The sequence below is a fragment of the Herpailurus yagouaroundi genome, unplaced genomic scaffold, assembly GCF_014898765.1.
Source record: "Herpailurus yagouaroundi ecotype Mexico unplaced genomic scaffold, PumYag 189, whole genome shotgun sequence".
Taxonomy (NCBI): Eukaryota; Metazoa; Chordata; class Mammalia; order Carnivora; family Felidae; genus Herpailurus; species Herpailurus yagouaroundi.
The window spans coordinates 13726133-13738324 of record NW_024412420.1 but is presented as its reverse complement, the minus strand read 5'-3'; the positions used below and the strand labels follow the sequence as shown (position 1 = coordinate 13738324).

The 12192-nt window shown below is 52.5% G+C and overlaps 1 protein-coding gene across 1 annotated transcript in view; it reads right to left on the bottom strand.

Moving 5' to 3' along the window:
- LOC121045182 (transcription factor CP2-like protein 1) overlaps window positions 1-1399 on the bottom strand; it is a 7793-nt gene extending 6394 nt beyond the window's left edge. The window contains exons 1-2 of the mRNA XM_040497896.1: window positions 979-1399; window positions 731-843 (exon numbers count right to left, since the gene is read on the bottom strand). Of these exons, the coding sequence (XP_040353830.1) occupies window positions 731-843; window positions 979-1264 (399 nt within the window). The 5' untranslated portion in view covers window positions 1265-1399. The remainder of the gene's footprint in view (window positions 1-730; window positions 844-978) is intronic.
- Between the last annotated feature and the right edge of the window lie 10793 nt (window positions 1400-12192).

Below are 12192 nucleotides of genomic sequence, written 5' to 3'. Positions count from 1 at the left end.
CCACACTCTGTGAGCACAGGAAGGCAGGGCTCACGAGTCAGAGGGTGCTTGGGCATTCGGGAACCAGTTCCCACAGCGGGCGTAGGCCAACCATCCCACCCTCGCCCCCACCTTGCTTCCCAGCCTCAGGGCCCACAAGCACTGAGATCACCAGGTCTGTGTCCAGATGCCCACCTGTCACTCTCAAGCTGTGAAACTGGGGGAGTAACCTAGAGACCCTGAGCCTCCGTTTCCTTATCTGTGAAATGGGTGAGTTACTCCCTTCCCACTCTTAGTCACTCTGTTTCTTTTCTTGCAGTACTTTTCAATTTGCAACTGGGAAATGAATGTGTAATTGCATATAATTTGTGTAATTAACATGCCTGTCTCAGTAGAATGCAAGCCCCCTGAGGAAGGGAACTACATCTGCCTCTTTACTGTTGAATCTCTAGCTCATAGAACAGTTTCTGGCAATGAATTGGGGCTAAATATATACTTTTTTTTTTTTTTTTTTTTTTGGACAGAAGGACTCATGCATGTGAATAATGCTATGTAAATGTATTTCTAAATCCCGGATCTGCTACTTTGTGTCCTTGAGAAAATAGTTAACCTCTCTGTGCCTCCTTCCTCAACAACTCCTGCCCACCAATGTGCTGCTGTGAAGGTAAAATTAAAAGGTGGACTTGAGAGGGTTCTGCTTGACAGTGACATCACCGTGATGACATTGGCTTCCTGCCCAGATGGACAGTCACACCCAACCCTTGCCAGTTCTGGAGGGGAATGCACCTACCTTCAACAGCCGGGCCCACTGGGTAGTATCACCCAGCTTGGGGTTGCAGAGCATCTGCACCTCATAGGACTGGCCTGGGAGAGATCAAGGGGATGTGCGAGCCCCACTCTGCGGGCAGAGATGGTGCCTGCCATTCCCATCCCGCACTGGACTCGGCTTCCAGAGCTTGCTGCCCCACTAAGCCCTTTCCTTCCCCAGGCCCAGCATACCCTGGTTCAGGTAGGTGAGGGTCTCCTCCTGCTGCTTCACTGCCGGCGAGGTGGCTGCACAGAGCACATACTGGAAGGTGGGGCAGGGAGGCTCCGAGCTGGGGATGTTGTGCAGCTCTTCCTGCTTCAGGTAGGGCAAGGGCAGGGACTCCCTGCCAGGGAGAGGAGACCACCTCCGGCTTTCCACCCTGTCCATCCCTTCCCCTATGGGGCTTTGACTCTGCCTGCCATATCCTCCAGAGAGCCAAGGCACCCCAGCAGCAGCCAGGGCCTGAGAGTCCCCCATTCAACTCCTCTGGCTCCTGGGAAATCTCCTTTAAGGTGCACATTTCAAATTTTTTTTTAACGTTTATTTATTTTTGAGACAGGGAGAGACAGCATGAATGGGGGAGGTCAGAGAGAGAGGGAGACACAGAATCTGAAACAGGCTCCAGGCTCTGAGCTGTCAGCACAGAGCCCAACGCGGGGCTCAAACTCACGGACCGCGAGATCATGACTTGAGCCGAAGTTGGACGCTTAACGGACTGAGCCACCCAGGCGCCCCTAAGGTGCACATTTCAGATACTACCAAACATCTACAAAAATCTGCCCTCAGGGCGCCTGCGTGGCTCAGTCGGCTAAGCATCAGGCTCTTGATTTCAGCTCAGGTCATGATCTCGAGGCTCATGGGATTAAGCCCCAAGTCAGGCTTTGTGCTGGCAGGACCTGCTTGGGATTCCCTCTCTCTCTTTCTCTCTCTCTGCTCTTGCCCTGCTCGCACTCTGATGTTAAAAAAAAAAAAAAAAAAAAAAAATCTGCCATCACTTATTTGTTTGCAGTCTCAGGGCTTGTCTGATACCAAGTAAATGCCCAACAAAAGTGCCCCGAGAGGGTGGGTGGTCAGGGTGTTTTGAGATGTCCTAGGATCCACTAAACACCAGGTGTCCCAGGACCACTCCTCCACCCCCAAAGGAGCCCAAGAACAGGAAGCCCACCCCCCTTGTCTTCAAACAGATGGCCCTACCTGTCCATTGCAACTCAGACCAGGCCCTTCCTTGGAATCTGCGGGGAGGGGTTCAGGCCCTTACCTGAGTAAGCCACTTGGAGGCCCGGGGTACAGTTCCCCAGGACTGGGCCACAGGTGCTCTGGCTGGTTGTGCCAAAATAGCATCTTGGAAAGGGAGCAGAGCCAGCTGCGTGACAGAGACTTCGGCACTAGGCTGGGCGGGACCCACTGGACTATCCACCTTTATACACACAAGCAAACCCACGAAAGGGTGGGGCAAGGCTGGGAGCCTCTTATTGGCTGAGCACCCAGGGCTCTAGGAAACATGGGACCTTTCAGGCAGCCCAAGCTGGGGGGAATCAAGAAACGGTGTGCCCAGGGCTCCCCACCAATCACTAACTCAAAGGGGATATGGTGTTGCAGCAAAACAAAGTCTCAGGGATGGACATCCACTCCCCACTGTTCCCCAAGAGTCTCGGGGGCAACGAGGGGCACCCTTGGGCTTCAAGATTGGTCCTAGATTCGTAAAACATGTAGAATCCTGGAGACTCGTGGGCCTGGACCCCTCACATGACCCTGTGAGAGGAGCCTGACCACTGGAGGGGACAGGAGAAGCAGATACAGAGCATCTCATGGACCTACAAAAGGCCTTTATCCCCATCGGCCTCCCCCTTCTCCCCCACTTGCCCCCTAACACACACACACACACACACACACACACACACACACACACACAGGTGCAGTGATGGCAGGACACCTGTCCTTTCGCTGGGGGCTGCCTGACTAGGGGACTGCAGTTTACAGAACATAGTCCAGCTTGCTGTGGAAACAACTCAGTGGTGCTAGAAGGGAGAGCCCGTATGTGGGGAGGCAGGGGTGTGTGTCTGGGCCCCCTCCCAGGGCAGTAGAAGGAGAGGAGTCCCAGTCAGGCTGGTGGCTTGGTGCCCGGGGCATGGGGTGGACTGTGTTTATAGACAAATAAGGTCTGCCTGGGGGACAGTTTCCTTCCCCACACTCATTCCCTGTTGTCACTGTACACAGGTCCGTGGGCCCACCCCCCACTACTGTGTTTGGTATAAACAGATGAGGGCTTTGCAAAGAGCAGAGACAACCCTCTAAAGATGTGGTCTGACCTCATGTGACCCTAGCTATCCAGGTTTTGTGATTCTGGGGGGCCTACCTGAGAGAGAGAGAAAACCAAAGAGTACCCCCTCCAACACCAGGCAGGGCACCTCCATATATGCTTTCTCCTCCCATGAAGCCAGACAAAAATGGAAGTGGAGAGGAAAAGGAGGGGGGGGGGGGACATTCCTGCCAGTAGAGACCAAAGAAGGCTGAGTCCCCAAGATCCCCATGACAAGATCGCCAAAACTTTGAGAACCCACCCATTGCCCAAAGTCGAGTTCAAGGCCAGAAGGCCCCCAGGAAACCCTCCAAGGCTGGACAGAGCAGGTTTCCAGGAAGGCCAGGGGAAGGGGGATGGGAGGGGACCCAGCAGGGCTTGGCCTTGGCCTGAGCAGATCAGGGCGCAGGAGTGATGGTGAGGGGAGGGCAGAGGACATGAGCAGGTGGGTGGAGGCTTGTTATCGGGGCGGAGGCAGAGAAGGTAGAGGCTGATGTAGGCCCCTTTCCAGGACACCATGAGGAGCTGGTAAGGGGAGTGGGACTCCAATCCCAGAACCCAGTTCCCTACCACTCAGCCTCCACCTCCAAAGCTGTCTGTATCCTTCCCCTTCCCCCCTGAGGCTGCCTCTCCCCAGCTCTCTTGGCTACTGCTTCCACCCGTCTCAGCGTCTCTGTACTCTGTCCCCATCCAGATGGTGTTGGGCCTGTTCCTGGTTTTCCTTGGCTCTCCCTCTAAGGAAAAGAGCTGGGCTTGGGGACGATGGAGCCTGGCCAGTCACAGCCCCCACCTCACTCTCCCTGTGCCCCCTCAGCCAGCACAGCACGGGGTCTGAATAGTCCATCCTCAGGCCCAGAGAGGCCTTGAGAAACTTCTGGTCCTACTCTCAGAAGGGTCTCAGGCCCTGCCCAGGGCACTGTAGGTACTTTACCTTCCTAAACCCCCTTTCCTCCTTCGTAAAATAGGGACAAGTGCTCCCTCCCATTCAGTGTCGTAGTGAGGACTGAAAGAAATTCTACGCAGCTGAATTTTATTCCAGGGTTTAATCCTCATGAGCCCCCATTGGGGTGGTCGTATCTGCCACCCTCAGGGTCCCCACCAAAGCCCAGTCCTGGGAGGTACAGACATAACTGGCCCCGAAACTTCCCCACATACAGATAATTTCAGGGGCAATTTTTGGGTGAGATTTTTTTTAATTGATTCCCCCCACCCCCACCCCAAATACTCTGTCATTTTCTAGGCCATGGCCTAACCCAATCCTAATAATACCCCTTGGGTTCCCTAAACCAAGGCAGCAACTTTTTATCTGTAAAAATTGCTGAAAAATAACAATTCAGTGTCCTCCTCTGACCAAAATGTTTTGTTCTGTTTTGTTTTCTATCCCCAGGCAACATTCCAACCTAGAGAATTGGAGAATGAGGTCCACCCCTCCCTCAAAGAAAGAGGGGCTGGAAGAAGTGTTCCTTATTCATTCATTCATTCATTCAACAAAATATTATCGAGTGCCTACAAGGTAAGAGGCTCTATCTCTCTCTCCCTCCCTCACACTAGGTTGTGTGGGACCTCGGGCAGGGTACCTAGGTGGGTGGAATCCTGCCCTATCCAGGGCTCAGGCGTCCCCTGCTCCCCCCACCCCCCACATTGGTGGTCAAAAGTTCTGGGTCCTGAGTTGCTGGCAAAAGGATTTTTAAAAAGGAACATGGCAATCCCTGTGTGGTCTGCGTGCCTGTGCACACAAATGCCCCACCCAGGAGGTGGCCCCACCTCCCAACCAGTCTCTGCCTCTTCTGGGTGCGTTGCTCTGCATCAAACAGCGCCCCCTAGAGTTAGCACACAGGCATGGCTCTAAGCGCCCAATCCTTTGTCCCTAGTCCCTCTGAACCACCCAGAAAGTCTCCCCTTGGAAAAGTACTCTCTGTTCCCACTTCAAACATAGTGCCTGCTTTTTAGCTTTCTTGCAGCCCAGCCAGTTGGTGCTTATGTTCTCCATGTCCTGTGTCCGCCCTTCATCAAATCCGTCACAGCAGTCATCTGACCTGCTGTTCATTCTTTTGTGTACTCTGTCCAATGTCTGTTTTCCCATCAGAGTGGAAGCCCCTTGAGGGTAGGGACTAAGAGAGGTGCACCAGCGTTGGGGTTAAGAGTTTGTATCTCGAGATCGACTGAGTTCAAGCATAGCTGTACGGCTTTGGGCAATTAGCAACCTTTCTGAGTCTCATTCTGTAATTATGAAAAGGGGATGATGAGAGCCTCTGCCCCATAGGGCTAGAGTACAAACTGAATGAGATAATAATTAAGTCCTTACTAAATGTAGATGTATCTTTCTCCATATATCCCGGGTATGTATCCCACATCATATGAGTTTATTTAGGAAGCATTTGTAAGTGAAGAGGGTCTGTTTATTTAATAAATAGTTCTTCCGTGCTCATACAACTAGAGTGCTTTTCAACCGATCTATCGTCTAATGTTGACGCTGTTTTTTTCTATTATTCTATTATCACCTTCCCCCCATTATACAGATGGAGATACTGAGGCTCAGAGAGGTTAAGTAGCTAGGTCAAGTCACACAGCTAAGAGAAGATAGAGCCAGGGTTTGAACCTAGGCCATCTGGGTCACAGTCCCTGCTCTTAATCACTGTATATGCCCCCACTCTGCCTGATAAATATGTTATGGAATTTTAAAATTAATCTCCAGGCAACATTCCAACCTAGAGAGCTAAGGAATGAGGTCTACCACTCCCCCAAGGGAAAAGGGTTGATGGGGGAAGTGTTCCTTATTCATTCATTCATTCATTCATTCATTCATTCATTCAACAACTCCCAAAGAAGTATCAGACCCAGGTTCCTGGGTCTGATTCCAGTGATGTCAGAGACCTGGGGCTTTTCTGAGCTCTGGCTTTCCAGATGCAAGGTGGGGACAAAATATTTTCCATTCCATTCCTGGGCTGTGAGCCTTGAGGATGAATAATATGAATGACAGTAGCTGGGCTGCTGTGGTTTTAATAGAGGTGTGTGTGTGTGTGTGTGTGTGTGTGTGTGTGTGTGCTAATGATGCAGTGGGAGGGGCAGGAAGCAGGATTTGTGGTCCTTGGACAGTTTGCCTATGATAGGGGTCCTGTTTGACTTGGGAATTCCTTTGGGATGAGCTGTAGCAGGGAGGAAAGGCATTGCAGGCAAGGCAAGCAGTTTTAGGTTTGTATGATCCAGGGGGAGGGGACCCCGCCCCACTACCCACCACAACCGCCCATGAGGTATGACGATTCCCACTTACACACTAGGAGACACAGGCATGCAAGTTGTCCAAGTCTAGGAAGGAATGGGCTGGAACTTGAGTCACCTCACTGTCCTGCACACCTGTCATCCACCCAAGGCCAAGACACAGGAATGCGTCCTGTCCATCCCCATAGTGAAGCTTTTGGCCAGAAGACCCCAAAAGCTCACTACTCCAGCTCCCTGTTTCCATGTTGCTGCCTTTGGGAGCCGGAGCGTTCTCCCTAAGACATAGAAATGACTCCACCACTGCTCAGCAGAGAACCCCATGGCCTCCAGCCTCCGCTGCTCTCAGCGCCATTCTCAAGCTGGGCTATGGAAACCCCTCGGTCCATCTTCCAGGGCACCGATGGCACGTAATGGTTAGTGCTTCAAATCAGTTTTTCCGGCAGGAAAACCAATATGAATACTCTTGGAGTCAAATGCAAGGCTTGCAGAAACATTTAATATAGAGCCATGTATCTAAATCCCTTTCAAGTTCTGACCGAACCGCTTTGCCTCCTCTCCTTCCCCCACCCCCATGCCTCCAGGGCACTGCTGGATTGCTCAGCGGGGCTCCAGTGAGCGAGTTTGAGAAGCTACTTTTCGTGGAAGACCCAGCTTCCAGGCTCAGCACTCAGGGCTGTCCGTCTGCTTTCATCTGCCTTTGCTTCTCACCTCTTCCCATTGCTTACCTGCCGTGTCCATGACAGGCTGTTCTTTCCCACCCCTCTCTGCCTTTGCCCAGGCTGTTCCCTCTGCTGGAATACCCTGGGCCTTCTGCCTTCGGGTCCGCTTCATGGCCTCTATCAACTCAGCTTGCGGCTCTGTACCCCAGGTCAGCTCAGAGAAACTTTTGCGTTATTGTGCTCTCTGGGTCAGGATGTACAAGAAGGCCTTGGGTGCAAGGATCAGGCGCCCCTGGTGCCCAGAGCCACTGGAGGCATCTAGTAGGACCTCATGATTTAGATGTATCAAATGTAGACCCTCAAAGACGCCACCGAGACGCCCCTCCCTGAGGGACACCCAGTGTTGCTTTCTGTGCAGTTTCCAGCCTCTCCCAGTAGGAATGCCTCTCCCTAGGATAAGCTAAGCAGCCGGACCCCAAGGGAGGAGTTAAAAGCAGACTCCACTGTCCCTGCTTCAACTTCTCCTTGGCATTGTCCCCCTCATGCTTCTCCAGCATAGTCAGCAGGAATCGCCCTCACCTCTAACACCTGGATCCAGCTGCTTCCAGACTTCATCCTCCCTCTTTCCCACCAGGTCTTGGTAACCACCCGCCCCAGTCCATGCCCAGGGCCACTCTCCAGCAAAAGATCCTCCTTAAGAATTTGGGGGCCCTTGAGTGTTCATCCCTCCAAATTTCTAACCCCTAACAGCACCCCCTCTACCAGTCCACTGAGTTCCACCCCCTTGCTCACCCCAAAGTGATGATATTGCTGTTACCGTGGTAACAACATGCTTCGTGGGTGGGTAGGGGGAATGGACTAGAGAAAGAAAGCAGTGGCTTTAGGACACTATCAGAGGCATGGGAAGTGGGGTGGGGGTGGCAAACTGGCACAGGGCCCCGGGGAGAGGTGAAGCAAGCGGCTATGACTTCTGGCCCCGTGACTACTGTCAGCCCTATGTCCTGAGCCTCAAGGAGAAAAGAAACAGAATAGAAGGGGACATCTTTCATGAATGAGAGGTTTTCTTCATAGAGCAGAGGGAAATAACCCAAACAGGTCTTCCGGACAGCCTCAGCTTGGCTGGGGAGGGGAGGAGGGATTGCACACACCAGAGTCCATGCTGTTCCCCTCCAGGGAGCCTGGGGCACAGACAGAGAGAACAGCTCACCCAGAATGTGTTAGGGACAGTGCCACAGGCAGTGGGAGGGAGGCTTTATGCCAGTGTCCCGAGCTCCAGGGGTTGGTGGCAGCAGGGGGTGGAAGGGCTCTCCTCCAGCCCCTGGGGACCTGGCTGTCCCAGATGCCACAGCCGGGAAGTGTGTCAGGCACTTGCGTAAGAGCCTTCTAGATTTCCATAAAATCGTAATTACTGATGCCTGCCATGGACCTTAGCTCATTAGAGCGGTATCTGCCTCTGGGGCCCCAGTGGGCCAGCAGAGGGAGGTAGGGGAGACTGGGCAAGGCAGGCCCTCTCACTGTGTTCTTCTTGTCCCCAGTCCCACTGGGCTGGGCCCTCTTCCTCTCCTCGGCTGGGAAGTGAGAACCAGACTTGACCTCAACCATGACAGACTCCCCACCCTAGGAGCTCCAATTCTAAAGCTGGAGAAAAAGACCAGCCACTCATGTTTTCGGCTTGGGCTGTCCTTGGCAACTCATAAGGGCAGAGGCCACAGCAGGGAGGGGCTTGAACTGAAGGTATTCATGGCAGAAAATAGGTCATTCCTTACGGAAGGAGAAGCAATCCCTCCCATCAGAGAATCTCAAACTGCTTAAAGTGGAGGGGCCCTGGGGGTCATTCAGGCCAATGGTTCTTAACCTTTTGGGGATTTTAGATTCTCTGAGAAGATGAAAGCTCTAGACTGTCCCCCAGAGAATGCTGATCCGCCAACATTTTACACAGCTTCAAGGCATTCATGAACTCCCTGAAGCTCACCTGTAGGCTCGAGGTCAAGTATCCCTAAATAAATAAGTAGGTAGATTGATAGATAAAAACTATTTTTTGTGCCCTTACTCTGTCCAGCTCTTTATGCATGTTAACTCATTTATTTATTTATTTATTTATTTATTTATTTATTTATTATTGAAAGACAGAGAGTCAGAGTGTGAACAGGGGAGGGACAGAGAGAGAGAGGGAGACACAGAATCCGAAGCAGGCTCCAGGCTCTGAGCTGTCAGCACAGAGCCCGACGCGGGGCTCAAACTCACAAACCACGAGATCATGACCTGAGCCACAGTCAGACACCCAACCAACTGAGCCACCCAGGCGCCCCTGTATGTTAACTCATTTAACCCTCAAAAGTACACTAAGAGATATATACAATTATTGCCCCTATTCTAATCCAGGTCTCCATTTCAACCTAAACTATTCCAATTCTGCCAATCTAAAAAGAAAGAAACCGAAGTCCCTCCAGAGATGGAAAGGTCTTTGCTCAAGGTCACAGAACAGGAAGAAAAGGGCAGACCAGGATGAGAACCAGCCCTTTCTTTCTTTCTTTCTTTCTTTCTTTCTTTCTTTCTTTCTTTCTCTAAGCTTTTTAAAAAATTATTTTTAAATGTTTTTATTTATTTTTAAGAGAGAGAGCAATGGGGAAGGGGAAGGGGGGGCGGGACAGAGGCTCCGAAGCAGGTTTCACACGGACAGTAGTGAGCCCATGCGGGGCTTGAAGTCAAGAACCGCAAGATCATGCCCTGAGCCAAAGTCAGATGCTGGGCCACCCAGGTGCCCTGAGAACCAGCTTTTCTTAGTGTGCTGAACACTGAGCCGCATACAGTTTGGAGTCATCTGGTCCATCCCTCTGTCCTCAGGCTCCCAAGAGCCTCGCACCCACTTTTACTCATGGAGCTCTCCTATTAAGAGGCTCCCTCCCGATAGTTCTCTTATGACTTCTGGCCTAGGGAGCCTTCCCTCTGTGTGTGACTGCTGCTTACCCTCCGATAGCACCTTGCCCCTTGCTCTGCCCACTCCTCATAGCTGCCCCTCTGACTCTGAGATGGGACAATGTTCCTTCTTCTCCAGAAGCTAGCCTTGCTACTCCTGCTCTGTCCCCAGTCACTGCAGAGGGAGTTGTCAGCACTGAAACAATGACTCAGACTTAGTTCATGAAAGACTGCTCTGAAACATGAAGGCCGCAGGCCAGAAAGGACATCCAGAGGTCATGGGATCCAGCCCCCTGCCTCCTCCACATTTGCCCCACCTCGGGCTTCTGATGCCTACACCAGATGGGACCCAGGGCCTACAGACTTCCCTAGCTTTCCTGGGTCGCTGGTAGCACTGATACCCCTGGAAATTCTTCCCTCTGTCTAGTCAGACTTTCCTTCGGAGTTGGTTCCTCCATGAACTAACAGCAAAAGCACTGGGAAGGGACCGATCTCTCGGAAGAAAGGAGGAAAAGAAGAAAATAACTTTCCCTGCCTGTCTTCCCTGGGCTGAGGGGAACTGTCTCATTCACTCTGACAGTGAGGTAGGCACTATCTCTATTTTGCTGAAGACGAAATCAAGGCTCTAAAAGGTTTAGCTGCCTACCCAAGGTTACACGGTTAATTAGTGATCATCTAAGTATTAGAGTCTAAGGAACTCAGAACCTCTGCTGTTGGTGGGGAAACGGATACCTCCCCTCGAGAGGTCTTCAGTACAGAAGAGGCCCCTGTTTGTTCCAGCCCAGGATAGACTGAGGGCCTGATGATCCTATCTCAGGGTGCTTCAAGCCTCCCTAAGTCTGAGTTGCCCAGGTAGGGGTGTTGGGCTAATCTGGGCTGGGCAGGAGGGAAGATGGTAGCCCTCACTTCAGAAGGGATTGAGGCAAGGCTGGTTAGTGAACAGGCCTTTGGGGAGACTGGCTTGAGGGCTGAGGCCAGGATCTTTTGAAGCTCCTTTCAGGAAGGCTGTACTCAGAGTCAGTCTGCCGCTGCAGTGGGTGGACCTGGAGGGGGAGGGAACTAAGCCCCCACAACCACCAGCCCTCACTTCTGCCCTTGTCCTACTTCTGCCACTGGCAAATAAATCTCTATTCCTGGACACAGTAACCTGAGCAGTGCCCCAATGGTGAGCTCACTCTTGGGAGGACAGAGATTGCATGAATGAATGGCCGTGTGCAGGGGCTGGCAGGAAGGAGGACACAGGGCTCAGCCTCTGTTCTCCAGGGCTGGCACAAAGGCAGGACCCTCTCAAGTGCCACCTTCCCCTCCAATCTCATCACCCACAGCAGAGGAGCCCCTGGAGGAGGGAGACTTTGATCCGGAAGTTCCTCCACCCACACCTAAGGAAGGAGTCCTTCAGTCCCCAAACGACCTCCCTTTCTTTGGACAGGGCCAGAAGGGCCGGGAAGAAAGAGGGCTGGAGGTGAGGGAGGAGGACTAGGAAAATGGCAGGTAAGCAACAAGCATTAAAGAGATACCTTTAGGCCAAGTGGACAGGGAACAACCTGGAGAGTAAGAACCCTCTGCCCTACCCCTTCTTCCTACACCCTGATCTAACTCCATGTGTGGCAGGATCTTTAGGAGGGAGGATGTGTCTTGGAAAGGTTTGGGGACCCTAGGTGTGGGGACTGAAGCCCCCTTCTCTGCTGAAGTCCAAACAGGAAGCCTGGAAAGGAATGTGGTTGTCCTGCTTTCCAAACCACAAAGGAGGGATTGTCAGGCCTGGCCTTTGACGCATGATGCTAAATTGTCCCTTCTCTCTTAAAGAACCCCTACCTCATAGTCCAGGGGGTGTGCATATTGGGAGTCTCCCTCGCAGAGACATCCAGTTAATGCGGCAGAAGGGTCCATATTTGTCCACTACTTCGCTATCAGAGGGTCCTAACTTCGATCTCACTCTCAGCTATCCTGCAGATCCAACCTTTTTTCTGTTTCCCTCAATCCCGCCCAGACTCGAATGTGATCTGCCAAATCTTTCCTCCACTTTGTCACGCCCCCCATTCCGGGTCTTTTAGTGTAAAACCACTTCCTCCCCACTTGGCCACTTACCCCTCAGGCTCCTCCCCATCTTGTCGAGCCCCCCCCAGGCTCCGCCCATCTCACGCTCCTGGCCACCACGGCAGCCAATAGCTGAGAACCTGATTTGCATAGCGGCGCGGGGGAGCTTAGGAGGGAAGGGGGAGGGACCAGGCGACCTCCTAAATCAAAGTTGGAAGGCGAGGACTGGGCGGAGGGGCCTCCGGGTGCCGGGCTGGGGCCGGTGGGGGGAGGGG